We start from the raw sequence: 14,698 nt of genomic DNA, 5'->3' as shown, positions 1-14,698 counted from the left end.
TCCTAGAAACCACGTAATTTTAAATAATAAGAAAAGTAAAAGGATAAAAACTAAAAAAAGTATCATCATTCATTGATTATTTTTTCAAGGAGTCTACATAAAATATATTCAATAGGGCAAAATAATAAAATTATGAAATATATTTTCATTCTCTTAAACAAACAATTAAAAAATATGATGTGATGGTTTTCATGGCCAGCATCTATAGGTGTTAAACACTATGTATATGCTAGAAAAAAACAAAAACAAAAAAACTTGCTAAATGTCTAGTTACATCATGTGTGCCTGGTAAACAGAAGGCCATGAAGACAGAAAATTTTCTTAAGCAAAATTTAATGTCATTACAACTAATGTTCCAATAGGATCTTTATATGACTGGACCAATAGATCCTGAGATTTACAATATGGAACAAAAGCTCAACTGTGTAAGAGAATTTTCAAGAGAAAACTAATTTGAAGGGCATGCCCTGCTAGGTGTAAACACTTTTCTCATGCTAATGATGTTCAGCTGGACCCAATCTAAAGCATGCAGATGCATTGTTAATGCTGGATAGTATCTTCCTGTGTTTTCTTAGAGGAGTTTTATAACCAATCTAATGTTAAATCAAGTTGTAATTATCAGAGAAACATACATGGTATTATATTGAATTTAGAGAGTAATTGGAAAAGAAAGGGTACTTCAAAATAAATGGCATTCTTTATATGTAAGGTTTATTAGGGGAGATATAAATGAGAAAACATCACTGGAATGAAATCAATGACGTGTCTGTCATCTTCCATAGCTACTTCATCCCTTTTGGGAGGGGATGGGTCAGCCAACTCCTCTCACTTAAAAGGAACCCCCAAACAGTACAACTGTTATTAATTCTAAACTTCATGTTATATATTAAGCTAGTCACTTTGCATAGCTGTTATTTTGCGTCTTCTGATCCATCTCCACCCTATTTCTTCCCTTCTGAAACCTCTCTGTCCTTTGTAGCCATGTTTTTATTTTATTCTCTTCCCTCTTTTCCTTTTGAATCCTATCATTTATTATACCATCTTCATTTATGTAGACTACTTCCCATGAAACCATTGCTAAAGTCTGGAAATTCAGGTCTTTGTAACCACTGATTTAACCTTTTATCTTTTAATTTTTATTCATTTATTTACATTCCAAATAGTGGTCCTGGTCTTCCCTCCTTGAGACCCCCTCTCCCTCCCCTTCTTCTCTGAAAGGGTGCCTGCCACCCCTAGGTATCCCTTCACCCTGACACATCAAGTCTCTGCCAGAGTAGGCACATCCTCTACCACTGAGATCAGACTAGACAGCTACATCTGTTGGGGAGCAGATACCACAATCAGCACAGTCAGGCTGGAGCTTTAGGGAGAGCCTCCACTCTAGTTGGTGGGGGACCCACATGGAAACTGAGCTGCACATCTGCTGCATATGTGCCAGTGGTCTTCTTCTAGTCTGTTTGTGTTCTTTGGTTGATGGCTCAGTCTCTAAGAGCTCTCAGAGGTCCAGGTTAGTTGATTCTGTTGGTCTTCCCGTAGAGTTTCTATCCCCTTCAGGGGTTTCAATCTTTCCCCCAACTCTTCCATAAGAGTTCTTGACCTCTGCCCAATGATTGTCTGTGGGTGTCTGTATCTGTCTGAGTCATGCTGAGTGGAGCCTCTCAGAGGACAGCCATGCTAGGCTCCTGTCTTTGAGCATAACAGAGTATCAATAGTGTCAGGGATTGCTGCTAGCCCATAGGTTATTCTCTTTCTTGAGTGGACTCTTCTGGAAATTTCCTCCTTGTGTTTCAGCCATATCTCCTAAGACATTGGTTTTCAACCTGTGGGTTATGACCCCTTTGGGGTCAATGACCTCTGTGACCCTTTCACAGAGGTTGCCAAAGACCATTGGAAAACGCAAATATTTACATTGGGATGTATAAAGTAGTAAATTATAGTTATGAAGTAGCAGCAGAAATAATTTTATGATCAAGGGTCACTACAACATGAGAATCGGCATTAAAGGGCTGCAACATGAGAAAGGCTGAGAACCACTGTCCTAAGCTCTTTGGTAGGTAGAAATGACCATGAAAATTTGGTGATATTCAATTCTCTCTGGTTATGTGATATGATAGCTGATTACAGACACTTAGAATGAAAAGGTAAAACTAAAATTTATATAAAACTCATCTATTACAGTTATCTGTTTTATGGAGACCTGATAATGGACCTGTTTAATATTGTAAAAGTTTAACTTTATATATATAACCATGTTATTAGAAACTACTTTTTCTCTTTTTTTAGAAATAAATGGTGCCTTAAACTTACTGTGTTCTGAGACAGATGGATTGCCTCCCTTCCTGATGTTTTTGTTGTTGTTTTCAGATAAATCATACTTTCATCTATTTTTTAACTTGGAGCTCAGAGGGAATGGGCTGATTTCTCATGAAACCTCATTTTTCAGGAGTCATTCTTAACCCACATGATGGATTTTACATATCAGTGTCTGTATTTATATACCCTGTATATAGCAGTATAGTGTGCCTGGATGTCTTTTAAAATTCTTTATTAGTTCCTGAATATAGTTTCATTCTGGTAAATACTTGCCTCAAGGTGTTAGTTTTGCTGAGCCTTGTAGAGATGGCTACCCCACTGTTGTTCTCAGGTCAGCTGCTCTTCCTCTACAGATGATGTGGCCACTTTTTACCTTCCTGGCATAGGATTGGTCTCCCATGCTTTGCAGTAGATGTCAATGCTATAGAGAAAGCTAAAGTGACGAGGACAAGATTCTCTTTGATGTAGAACCAAGAGGATGCTCATGAGAGAGACCCATGAGCCCTGTCTTACGGTATCTAGCTAAGTGCTGAAGATTCTCTTTCCCTACACTTTTACTGGCTCTGAAAACAAAATTTGTAGTCCCATGGGGACCTTCTGTTTGCTTTGGAGACCTTTTCCCCATATAACTGCTTGGGGCTAGACCTACACACTGCAGAGTCCAGCTTCCCAAAGCTTCCATGGTTCAGTTTACCCTGGGTGTATAATGCAATTATGCCCTCTGTCAGGGACATGGATACCTTCATTTTCTCCTGCATAGCTCTGCCCAACTCATCTGACCACCCCAATATAGAAAACCCCAATGTGAATATTTTATTTAAAATTTCCTCATTGTCCTTTCTGTGGTTAGAGATGAGGACAAGGCCCAGAGCTATCCTCATACTAAGAATAGGCTCATGTCCTCCTTGGCTGGTGGAGAGTTGAGGCAGCCTGGAAAGGTAGTTTTTGATGGGACTCTGGGACCAGATCTGAAATCCTCAATAACTATGCACAGACATTGCATTTTCCACTCATTGGGGTGGGGGTGGGGCATGCAGATTGTACCTTTTTTCAAACTAACACAAAATATTCAGAAACACACAAAGGCAGAGAAATGAGTGAAGTGGACCCTTTAGAATAGCTCTCAACCTGTGAGTCAAGACCCTTTTGGTAAACCTCTGTCTCCAAAAAATATTTACACTACAATTCTTCATTGTAATAGTAGAAAGATTACAGTTATAAAGTAGCAACAAAAGTAATTTAATGGCTGGGGGTTCACCACAATATGAGGAACCATATTAAAGGATGACTGCGTTAGGAAGGTTGAGGACCATTGCTCTGGACTATTATGAGCTGGCCTCTAGTGTTATCAGCATCAAATACTTTGAGGATGAAGATTCCTACACAGTTGCTGTTGTGTTCTGGAGTCTATGGGGACAGCTTTACTGGCACAAGGCTGGGCTGTGTGGTTACCTATTCAGATTCAGAGCCACTGAGGTCCAGGACTATCTCTGGACACTTGAGTTTCAGAGAGAGAGAGAGGAGAGAGAGGAGAGAGAGAGGAGAGAGAGAGAGAGAGAGAGAGAACACGAACTATTTTTAAACTTAGAGTTTTACCACAGGCTTTTTTTTCAGACATCTATTACCTGGCCTTATTGTTCAGAACAGATAAAGTGGTATTAGCACAAATCTCCTTCACAACTTTACCTCTGTATCATTTATTGATGAAGTCAATTTGCCTATGAGACAGAACTGTGAAACTGCTACCTTGAACACAGTGGTTTGTTTGGACAGCGGCTATAGTGCTACAGTTCCGTCCATCTCAGCGCTCTGTTTGGATGAACAACATTCAGAAGTCATGGAGTCACCCAGATTTGCTGTTGCTAATGGCAACAGTGTTTTATCTTGTATGTTATGTAGCCCATTTCTTTTGTGGTCTTGAGAACTCGTCAATTAAATTGATCTAAATACTTGAAGGAAAAGCTTTTAGTAACTGCTTCTTTTCATAATTGAATCTTAGATCTAACAGATGCCCATGTGGTATTTATTATAAATATAAAAATCAGTCAGAAGAAAACCCCAAACTTAAAATATACAAAACCTCTGGGCTTTAATACACATCTGATACCTTGAGTGGATATTGTGGATCATCAACTGTGGTAGGAACAGAGGTTCACTATGGGAAACTGGAGGCACAAATGTGAACATTTTAAAAGGGCAATGGCAAGCTGAAGGTTTATGAGGTGAATCATGTGTAAGAGATTCAAATGTGTGTGCATTCGGGGGAAGAGAAGATCCTGTTACATTTTTTTTCTTCACCCAGAAAGCAGGACAATGAATATACTGGCTGTCTTTGAAGAGCTAAACTGAGATCCAGTCATTTGAACGTGGGTTGGTTTTTATACACAACAAAAAAGGAAATAAACATTTTCTGAGATTCTGATGTGCTTCTGAAGAGCCTTGGGGTCTCAGAGAAAAAGCTGGAAAGTCATAATCCCTTCCTGAGTCGGTGTGGAGGCTGGACGCCAGTCAGCTAGTCCCTTCCAGTCACTATTTAGATTGTGGTTCACTGACAATCATGTACGAATGTAGCTAAGCATATTTCCACCCTTTGTCTCTCCCTGTGGAGTTTGGTGTAAAGAGGTGGATGTATCCCACCCCATCTGTGATGAATGGCTTCTCTCTTTCCCTTTAAGCTTCATCATATTTTTGTCTCATATTTAAGTTGCGTACATTTTCCCCTTTGAATTTATTTTTTCCTTGATATAACATTTTTTTAAAAGAAGAATGAGAAATTATTTTAGTACACTGATCAGAGCAATGGCATGGCAGTAACAAAAGAACTACTTCTTAGGAGATTTTACCAATGTGCCTTTAATCAGATCCATAATGTTGGCTAGGTGTCATGCATAGCTGTAGTCATAGCACTTGGGAAACAGAGGCAGGAGGAGGATTTAGCGTTCCTGGCTAGGCAAGACGACACAGCAAAGCACTCCCTGCATTCCAAAACGCATTTTATCTGTTTGATGCCCATCTCTTGCCAACCCAGAGTGTACCTCTCCAGTATGGCTCCAGCTCTTCTAGCTATCGGCATAGCACATCACGGTGACCCTATTCTCCCTTCCCAGTTGAGTATAAAAGTTTCTTCCCTCCTTCTTTCCCTCCCTCTCTCCCTCCATCCATTCGTTTTTAACCCTCATGTTTTCTAAAGCTCTCCAAGGACAGATGCGTGGGACTCTAGCTCTCTGGTCTTCATATAAATACCTCTCTCTGCCTTCACACTTGAATGGTTTCCTTCTGCTTAGACAATTCCTTTGTGTGGTTTCTTCTTTGGTGGTTCTCTCCCTCCCACTCTGGCTCTTGTCTTCCTGTCAATGACGTGGGCCCTGCTGGCCTTGTCCTTTGTGTGGCATTCATTCGTCATTTTTGGTCCACTTGTCTTCTGTGATGCTTACCAGCAGAACCTCCCACCATGTGTTTAACTTACTTCATCAACCAAAGCTTTAATTTCTGATTGTTTCCCAGTTGTAATATATTCTTGAATTTGGAGAGGGTATTACTTTTTAAAATAAGTTATTTTTAAACCTCTTTCATTGGAAGTTTCCTCTTCTTAATTTCTTTTATTTTTAAATGTTTTAAATACTTACTGGTGATTCTGTGGCTCCCAGTGGAGATGGATCATTGGTGTCTTGTGACTTTTGAGTTTTCCAGTGAAGGACCTCAGACATAAAGCAGGCTGCCTGAGGCGCTGTCTGCATGGGCAGTCCCAGCTGGGGACCTTGGTTGTCAAATTGAGGGGGACTTTGTGTAGCCAACACCTTGACTGGATACCTGGGTTTTCCATTTATTTATTTATTTGGAGACTGTGTGTGTGTGTGTGTGTGTGTGTGTGCGCACGCGCAGTACTTTCCTCTGTCACTATCCACCTTACTGCTCTGTGACAGGTTCTCTCACTGAGCTGGAAGCTCACTGTTTTGCCTCTGTTGGCTGGCAGAGCTTGGGAATCCAGGCGTCTCTGACCGCCAGTGCTGTAGTTACAGGTATGAACAATCATGCCTGACTTTTTCTGACGGTGCTGGGGCTTCATGACCTCAGTGAACTATCTCCCCATTCCTGCTGATTTTTTTTTTTCAGGCAATTTATTTTTACTTACATAAAGGGTGGAGTTTTCAGGCCACTTAGAGTTGACTTTAATCTGGTATAGGAACAAGACAATGACTCTTATTAAGAAAGATTTTTGTTTTGTTTTGTGTTTTTCTTTTTTCAAGGAGCTCCAAAAGCAGGATGTAAATCACAGGGCAAAGATTGGGGTTGGATGTGAGGCAGAAGGCACAGAAGAGGAGGAAAGATGACAGTGGTCTTCCCTTTGATTTCCTTTGGGTTGGTCAGTCCTGAAAGGCAAATGGGTTTACCATTGACTAGACATAAGTAGTATAGCAGGTTCTGGTGGTAAGGGACAGTTTCCACTTGGCAGCATTGGGGTGTGTCAGTCCTGGGTATGAGAGCCTGATGGAGTAGGTGGTAGGTGTGTGGCTCCAATTTGGCTAATTTAGATTTGAAAGGGCCTCTTGAGGCTTGGTGTGTTGCTTAGCTTTGTCAACCTGACACAAACTAGAATCCTCTGAAGAAGAAGGAACATCAGTTGAGAAATTGTTCCATCAGGTTGGCCTGTGGACATACCTCTGTGACATTTGAGTAATGATGGATGGTTGACGGCCCAGCCCACTGTGGGCTATGCTTCCTGTACTGACTAGTTCTATGTCAATTTGACACACGCCAGTCATCATAGAAGAGGAAGCCTCAATTGAGAAAGTGTCCCTGTAAAATCGGATGGAAAAGGGCAGGCAGCCCATTGGCTGGGGCCATCCCTGGACTGGTGATTATGGGTTCTATAGGAAAGCGGGCTGAGCAAGCCAACTGAATCACGCTGGTGAGTGACACTCCTCTATGGGATCTGCATCAGCCCATGCCTCCAGGTTTCGGCCCTGTGTGAGTTCCTGCCTTCACTGCCTTTGATGATGAACTATTATATGGAACTGTGAGTGAAATAAACCCTCTCCTCCCCAAGTTGTTTTTAGTCAGGGTGTTTCATCACAGCAATAGTAACCCTAACTAAGACACTTCCCTTGGGCACATGGCTGTATAAGAAAGCAAGCTGAGAACGGCATGGGGAATAAGTAAACAGCGTTACTCTGTGGTCCCTGCTTCAATCCTGACTCCAGATTCCCCTGACTCTAGATTCCCCACCATGAGTTCCTGCTTTGGCTTTCATTGACGATAGGCTGTAACCTACAAACCACATAAACCCTGTCCTCCCTAAGTTGCTGTTGGTCATGGTATTTATCATCACATCAGTAAGCAAAATAAAGCACTTGCTCACTCTCTCTAGGAACTGCCTGTCCCCAAGAGGGAAGCCTCTGCGGGGTCATTGAGGTCTCAGGTCTCAAAACATAAGAATGTAGAAAACTTAACAAAGGATTGGCACGAGCTGTTAGTTTTAAAATTTGCTTTATCTTCCTGGTATGCATGTGTATTCGTTATCCCAATCGTAACTCCTGCCTGTAGGAAGTTTATATATAGGGGAGACAGTTGGGATGCATTCGTGTAAAACACTTAATTTGCCATTCACCTACCTTATCACCACTGTTGCCTGGAACCTCTGGGACCTGGTGGTACCCAGATCCTGCACCAATGGTTTTAGTCATTCAAAAAAAAAAAATTTTTTTTTTTTTTTTTTTTTTTTGTTAACACTAGTCAAGTATGAGCTCCATTCCAGAGACTGGAAGCTGTCACCAATTCTGGGGTAGATTTTAATGGTGCAAATATCTTGAGTCATTTCTGCCCCTATAAGTAGCCCCTTACCCATATTCCTGTAAATAGTCCCCCAATAGAAAACCTACTAGTTCTTTGATTTGGACTTTAGTAGTATCCTTACTTTAGTCTGTCCTGGGCCCCTTATCTAGGATGAGAAGATATTTGTTCATGTCTCCCCAGGAATAGTATTACACAATGGTAGAGAGTCTTAGATGGGGTAAGACAGAAGAAAGCTAGCTGAGAAAGAAAGCAAATAGGGATGTGTGTATGTATGTCTCCATTCTCCGAGTTGCTTTTGTCAGGGCAACAATCACAGCAACAAAAAGGAAAGACTCCAACATCATAATTCATATAAAATGGATGAGGACATTGGCTCTTCCATGAGAAGACCTTACAAGTAGGCCAAATTTGCTCTCCCAGGCAGGTGTGAGATTGCCCAGCGACAAGCAGGGACCCTTCAAAAAGCTGCTACTCTTCTGAGTGTTAAGCCTAGCAACTCTAAGGACACTGAGAAACCCACTGCCTGGAGGTGCTGACTCATGAATCCTTTATCCTTTTCCTATTTCTAGTGCTGATGAACGCTTTGATGCCACATTCCACACTAATGTCTTGGTGAATGCATCTGGGCATTGCCAGTATCTCCCTCCAGGTAAGATTTTGGACTTCTTCCAGTGAGAAGATTTAAGCATCTATGTGCATTGGTCCCAAGGACTGCCCTCCTGAAGGGAGGACTGGCTCCATGCTGTCTTCCCACTCTCCCCTCCCTTCCCATCAGAACTCTCACACATCTCTTCAGCTCACTCTGGGTGTCATGTCTGTAAGATATGATATCACATTTCAGAGTGTCTTCGCCAGAGTCCGTCATATGTTTTCACTAATGCTAATTCACACTCTAGTCTCCTTTGCTGAGTAATTTCAGTTTTTTCTTTGTGCCCACAAACATGATAGACAGGCCTTTCTCCTTCATCTCTTCTCAGTTAGCACAGTAACTTGGCAGGTATTCCAGTACTGGGAAGATGGTGGACTTTCTGGGTTCACATCTTGGGTTCACACATTCAAGCCTGCTCACAAGATGGATGCAAGGCCCAGTGCTCTCAAGGGAGCACCCACTGGTGACTTGTCAACTGGTTTCTTTCCTCCTTCTTAACCTCCTGGTAGTAAAGCGCTCTGTGGGGTTGATTTGTCACCCTACCTGTCATTACTGTGGAGACTCAGGATCCCAGGAAGTCCATAGCCTGAGAAACTGATGCCCTCTGACACACATTCGAGGTGTGTTTTAGCATATAGGGATTAATTTTTCACCTTATTCTTTGATTTGTTAACATATTTTTAAGAGTTATCTTCCTCATTGTAACTTCTCATCACAAATCTGTAACCCAGTGCCACACTGTTACCACTACAAATCATGACACACTAACACCCTCTCAACACATGCAACCTCGTAACTACACAGGAATGTCTACCGCACCCTTTTCTAGCATTCAGCCCCTCCTTATCTCCAAGCACAGAGCAAAACTGGCTTTGCCTGTTGTTTTCAATGCTCTTCCTGTTAGCAGATGATAAGAATTCTATAGACAGAGCCTGTGTTTGCTCACCTTATAATCCATCACTCCTCAACTGCAGGTGGCTTCATGTCAATAAATGAATGAATAAGTGATTGAATCTAGCAGAGACGGATCCCTCTCGCTGATGGTTATATTGATTAAAGAAGTGTTGCTTCTCAGTCTTTCTGTCTTAAATCATCTGCTTGCCTACTCCAGCCCTTCCTCTGCACTGCAAGCACCTTGCAGCCTGGGCTGTGGGTTGTCTTCCAGCACACTTTAAATTGAGCAAGTAGTGAGTTACCATTGTGAGCCACCATGTAAGTGCTGGGAATTAAGCCTGTGTTCTTAACCACTGAGCCATCTCTTCAACCCTCTTCATGTGCTTATTTTTAACAGGTAGATGGGGGGGGGGGGTGGAATTTACATATTATACATTTGAAGTGAGAGGATCACCATGATCCTTCCAGTTTTAGAGTGTTCCCATCATCCCTTACCTGTTTGCAGCAGTTAACTGATCTTGCTGCAATCCTCAGAGGACCTTTGAATCCTTTCCATCTTCTTCTTGGGTCTGTTTTATAGAAATGGAATCAAATATAATTTAGAATAAGGAAAATTCAGCCCACTAATGGTAGGGGAATACCAGTAGTGACTTTCAAGTTCATGTGAGCATCTGAAGTAATTCTGTAAGTTATGTGTATGTAATATATATCATTATATATATATATATATATATATATATATATATATATATATATTCAAATTTTCAGCCTCATACATACTAGGTAGGTAGTATAGTACTGAGCTATATCCCTAACCTTTCTGCCTTTTTATTTTGAGACAGGGCATCACTGAGTTGCCTGGGATGGCCTTGAACTTGCCATCCTCCTGACTCATCTCCCAAGTATCTGAGATTCTAAATCACATTTAAATGGATAGCTAATTATGTTATCTCAGCAATAGGTGTGTAGTGGAGCTTACATGTGTAAAACTCCTTAATTACCTCCTCCATTCAGGTTTTTTAAAAATTTTTTTATTATTATTTTCTTTATTTACATTTCAAATGCTATCCCGAAAGTTCCCTATACCCCCACCCCCACCCCTGCTTCCCTACCCACCCACTCCCACTTCTTGGCCCATCCATTCAGTTTTTTAATTCACAGAACTGTGTCGCCCTTGCCCCACTAGAACTGGGGCATTTCAGTTATATGTGCCTTCTAGCACAATCCCATCAACAGTGGGCAGGCAAGAGTACATGTCATAAAAGTCTGCACTGGGTTTGTTATATGTCCTCACTATGACCTTATGGGAAATCTACCTCTTCTGAGAATTATAGCTCTTTCAGTAGAATTTTTCTTTGCATCCAAACTCTCTCTTTAATTTTGCACCTATTCATTCCAACTGTGGAAACAGAACAGGTTGCAATTATATGTATGTGTGTGTGTTTGTGTTTGTGTGTGTGTGTGTGTGTGTGTGTTCAAATAACTAAATACTTTCTCAGTTTGCTACTTAAAAACAATAGCCTCTCCCTACCTCTTTCCCATTCTAAGTTCTTCATCATCTATATCAATGTCTCTGAGATTTACTATGCCCCTTCTTTCTCTCATATTGCTTAGTGTCTGAATGTGCCCATGGCAAATAAAGTTTATAATGCACAATTTCATAAGAAAAGCCTCTTATAACAGAGGCTAGCCTTGTGTTTTAATATGAAAAGGCAATTAAGCTTTGGCTGAGCTGCTCTAGAGATTTTTTGCAAAGGGAAAAAAATCAGAGGGTGTGGAGGCACCTCAGTTTGCCCTAAGTAGGTATAGCAAGAGTTTGGGGTGGTGGCAGGCACTAAGAACTGCTGTGTATTTTGATCCTGTTTCAGTTGGCTCCATTTCAATCCTCTGGTCATTTCCCATGCTCACATAGGCATATTCAAGAGCTCCTGCTACATCGATGTACGCTGGTTCCCTTTTGATGTGCAGCAGTGCAAACTGAAGTTTGGGTCCTGGTCCTATGGAGGGTGGTCTTTGGACCTGCAGATGCAAGAGGCAGATATCAGCAGCTATATCCCCAATGGAGAATGGGATCTCATGGGTAAGGCCAACAGAGACCAAGATGTTGTATCCCCAAAGTACCTGAGTGAGCTGAAGAACTCGGGGATTTTCCACTGTTCTTTTCGTTTACTACACTTGGCAGTCTCTTCCATCATGTCCTGAGAGCTCCAGAACGGAGAAGTAGAAAACAATTAGCGAATGCAGCAAACAGCCACGGTGGGGCATGTTAAAGTAGCAGTGCTGGCGCAGGTTTTATGCGCTCGTGGGATCCATCCTCATCCTATGGTATGATTGGACATACTCCATATTGCAGTGATGGTGTAAATGAAGAAGATCACAAGTGGGGCTCAGTCAAAAGTACAAATAGCAGTGTTTGGGCACAGGACAAAATTTCACATTGGAAGACACAAGTTCACCTTGATACCTAGTCAGTGCTCTGCTGAGAGGGGGGAAGGGCTTTGGACTTTAAAGCAAAGATGGCATGCACATGGCAGTTTAGCACGGGGTGGGAGGATACAAAGGGTGAGCCAAGTAGTTTGAAAATGGTGTAGATAGGTATGGTTGTAAATTCCCCAAATCCAATGGCCTGTGTAGGCCAGGGAGCAAACTGCTCACTCTGGCATTTTCAGTCTTCTAAACTACTGTGAGTTTCTGAGAAATTGTTCCTTGTAGCAGAAACACTTCCTGAAATGATGCCTGCATGACAATTTACCCCCTGTTGGCAAATCTCTTAAGTCTTAGAAAAATAGTTTGACTTTTTTTTTTTCTCTCTCTGCAGCCATTTTGACATTTATTTTTATCAGTACCAAACCTATACTTGGCTTTTTTTTAAATCCAACTCAATATTATTATGAGTCCCTTACCATCAGGTATACATCCTGAGAAGTGTCATTGTGCTATTTTACTGTGTAAACACGATAGAATTCACTTACAGTACACAAAGTAAGCCAGCTAGAGAATCAGTAAGTGATACCGTGCTAAACTAGCAAGGCTGGTGCAGATTTTGTGTGCTCATGGGATCCATTCTAGTCTGATAGTATGGTTGGACTATCACCATTGTGCATTACTTCCATCTTTGACAGAAACACTTTTATGTGGCTACTGCTTATAATTGCGTTTGTGATGCTATAAAATTGACATTATATCTAAGTACTTCTAGTGCATCAAAGGAATGTCTATCAGTTCGCTTGAATATCACTCAGATACCTTTAAATAGCAATAGCATACCAGTAAGGGTTTATCCAAACACCCATTACCCAATTTTTAGAGCTGTGCTCCTGTGTAGTAAACACTTGGGGGAAAAGAAAAAGCCCAAAAGATAATTGTGTCTTCTGATGATCTGATGGCCTCCTTTCTTTTTCTGGAACTCCTTGCAGGGATCCCTGGCAAAAGGAATGAGAAGTTCTATGAATGCTGCAAAGAGCCATACCCAGATGTCACCTACACAGTAACCATGCGCCGTCGGACACTCTACTATGGCCTCAACCTGCTCATTCCTTGTGTGCTCATTTCCGCCCTGGCTCTGCTGGTATTCTTGCTGCCTGCAGACTCGGGAGAGAAAATCTCTCTTGGCAAGTGTCCATGGTTTTGTTTTCCCCCCTCTGAGGCTAGCTCTACAGGACACTATGGGCCATGCAGGTCATTCCTTGTGACCTACGATCCATGGACCTATGTACCAGGATCAGCCTCACAACAGCATCAACTCCTGGTTCTGATTCTTAAGGAGACGGAATGTCTTCCTGAGAACCTGGCAGGATCCAGGGATTCCATGGTCTTGTGAAGAAGACAGGATTCAGTGAGAAACCAGATCAGTTCTACCCTGATGGGCTGTCTTTCTCCCCGACTGCCACCTACCTTGCTCCTCAGTGGCAGCTAGCCAGCCTCCAGTATGGATGGTAGACACATTAACTTAATATCAGCTTGCATCTGTAGTACACATTACAATAAGAATGCAATTTGTTATAATTCCCCGTGAAGATATGAAAAGTGGGGGTTTTGAAAGGCAAAATGAGCTTCTTATATCACAAAATTACTAAATAAATACATATTTAATGTGTTGAAGGAAGCTTTCCAAAGTCTTCTATCTTCTTAGCCTAAGGCTTAGAATGTGAAATATCTTACCCAAGGTCACACAGCTAATTAAGCTGCAGAGTCAAGACCTGAATGAAGCCAAGCCTTCTGGCCACATGGTTTCCTGATCCTGCTGTGTTAAACTGCTTCTTAGCATTAACACAGTAAAGGCCTTGAGAAGTAGTCATGCTGCTTGATTCTCTCAAAGCTGTGATCTCTAAATTTGTCTCCTTTAGAGATCCTTTTTGGTTCTGAGGGGTAACAGGAGCTGTCCCCAGAAAACTGCATACGCCTGTATGTACCAAAACCATGGACTTTGTGGCATGGCACTGGTGACCTGACTAGTGCTTTGAAGCTCCCTTTCTTTGTGAGCATCTGTGAGATGGAGTCTCGCCCTAGCTTTCTGTTCTGCCTGAGGAACTCCTCACGTTTGTGTTCCAGGAATCACTGTCTTACTGTCTCTGACTGTCTTCATGCTGCTCGTGGCTGAGATCATGCCAGCAACATCTGACTCTGTGCCCTTGATAGGTAAGGCAAGGGCTCACGTGTGCCTAGGGTTTCCTAGCAGGTACACAGGGGAGGAGCACATCCTTCCAGCCTCTAGAGATTCATTCTACCCCTCCGTTCTCTGCTGCGGGCACAAGGCTCGCTGTAACTAGTGGAAAACACCGGGGCGCATACCTAGGCCAAAGCAGGAGAGACAGGAAAGAGACATCCAAATTTATGGCTCACCTTTAATATGAAAAAAAAAAAAAATGGCTATGAGTGATGGTGTGTAACTGTAGTCTTTGTATTTGTGACATTGAGGCAGGGGGATTAAAGGATTCAGAAGTTCAAGACTAGCCAGAAGTACCATCCATTTTAACAATTGAGAGAGGGTTATCAGTGGTGGTGGTGGTGGTGGTGGTGGTGTGTTGTGTGTGTGGTGGTGGTGGTGGT

The 14,698-nt window shown here is 42.0% G+C and overlaps 1 protein-coding gene across 2 annotated transcripts in view; it reads left to right on the top strand.

Moving 5' to 3' along the window:
• Positions 1-14,698, top strand: part of Chrna7 (cholinergic receptor nicotinic alpha 7 subunit) — a 115,701-nt gene that overhangs the window by 91,119 nt on the left and 9,884 nt on the right. For both annotated transcript variants that reach the window (XM_021200421.2, XM_029547548.1), the window contains 4 exons: positions 8,676-8,755; positions 11,562-11,729; positions 13,066-13,260; positions 14,201-14,287. In XM_021200421.2, coding sequence (XP_021056080.1) covers positions 8,676-8,755; positions 11,562-11,729; positions 13,066-13,260; positions 14,201-14,287 — 530 coding nt within the window. The remainder of the gene's footprint in view (positions 1-8,675; positions 8,756-11,561; positions 11,730-13,065; positions 13,261-14,200; positions 14,288-14,698) is intronic.

The sequence above is a fragment of the Mus pahari genome, chromosome 1 (genome assembly GCF_900095145.1).
Source record: "Mus pahari chromosome 1, PAHARI_EIJ_v1.1, whole genome shotgun sequence".
Classification (NCBI taxonomy): Eukaryota; Metazoa; Chordata; class Mammalia; order Rodentia; family Muridae; genus Mus; species Mus pahari.
Note: the sequence above shows the minus strand (reverse complement) of the source record. Positions and strands in the feature narration are given on the sequence as shown.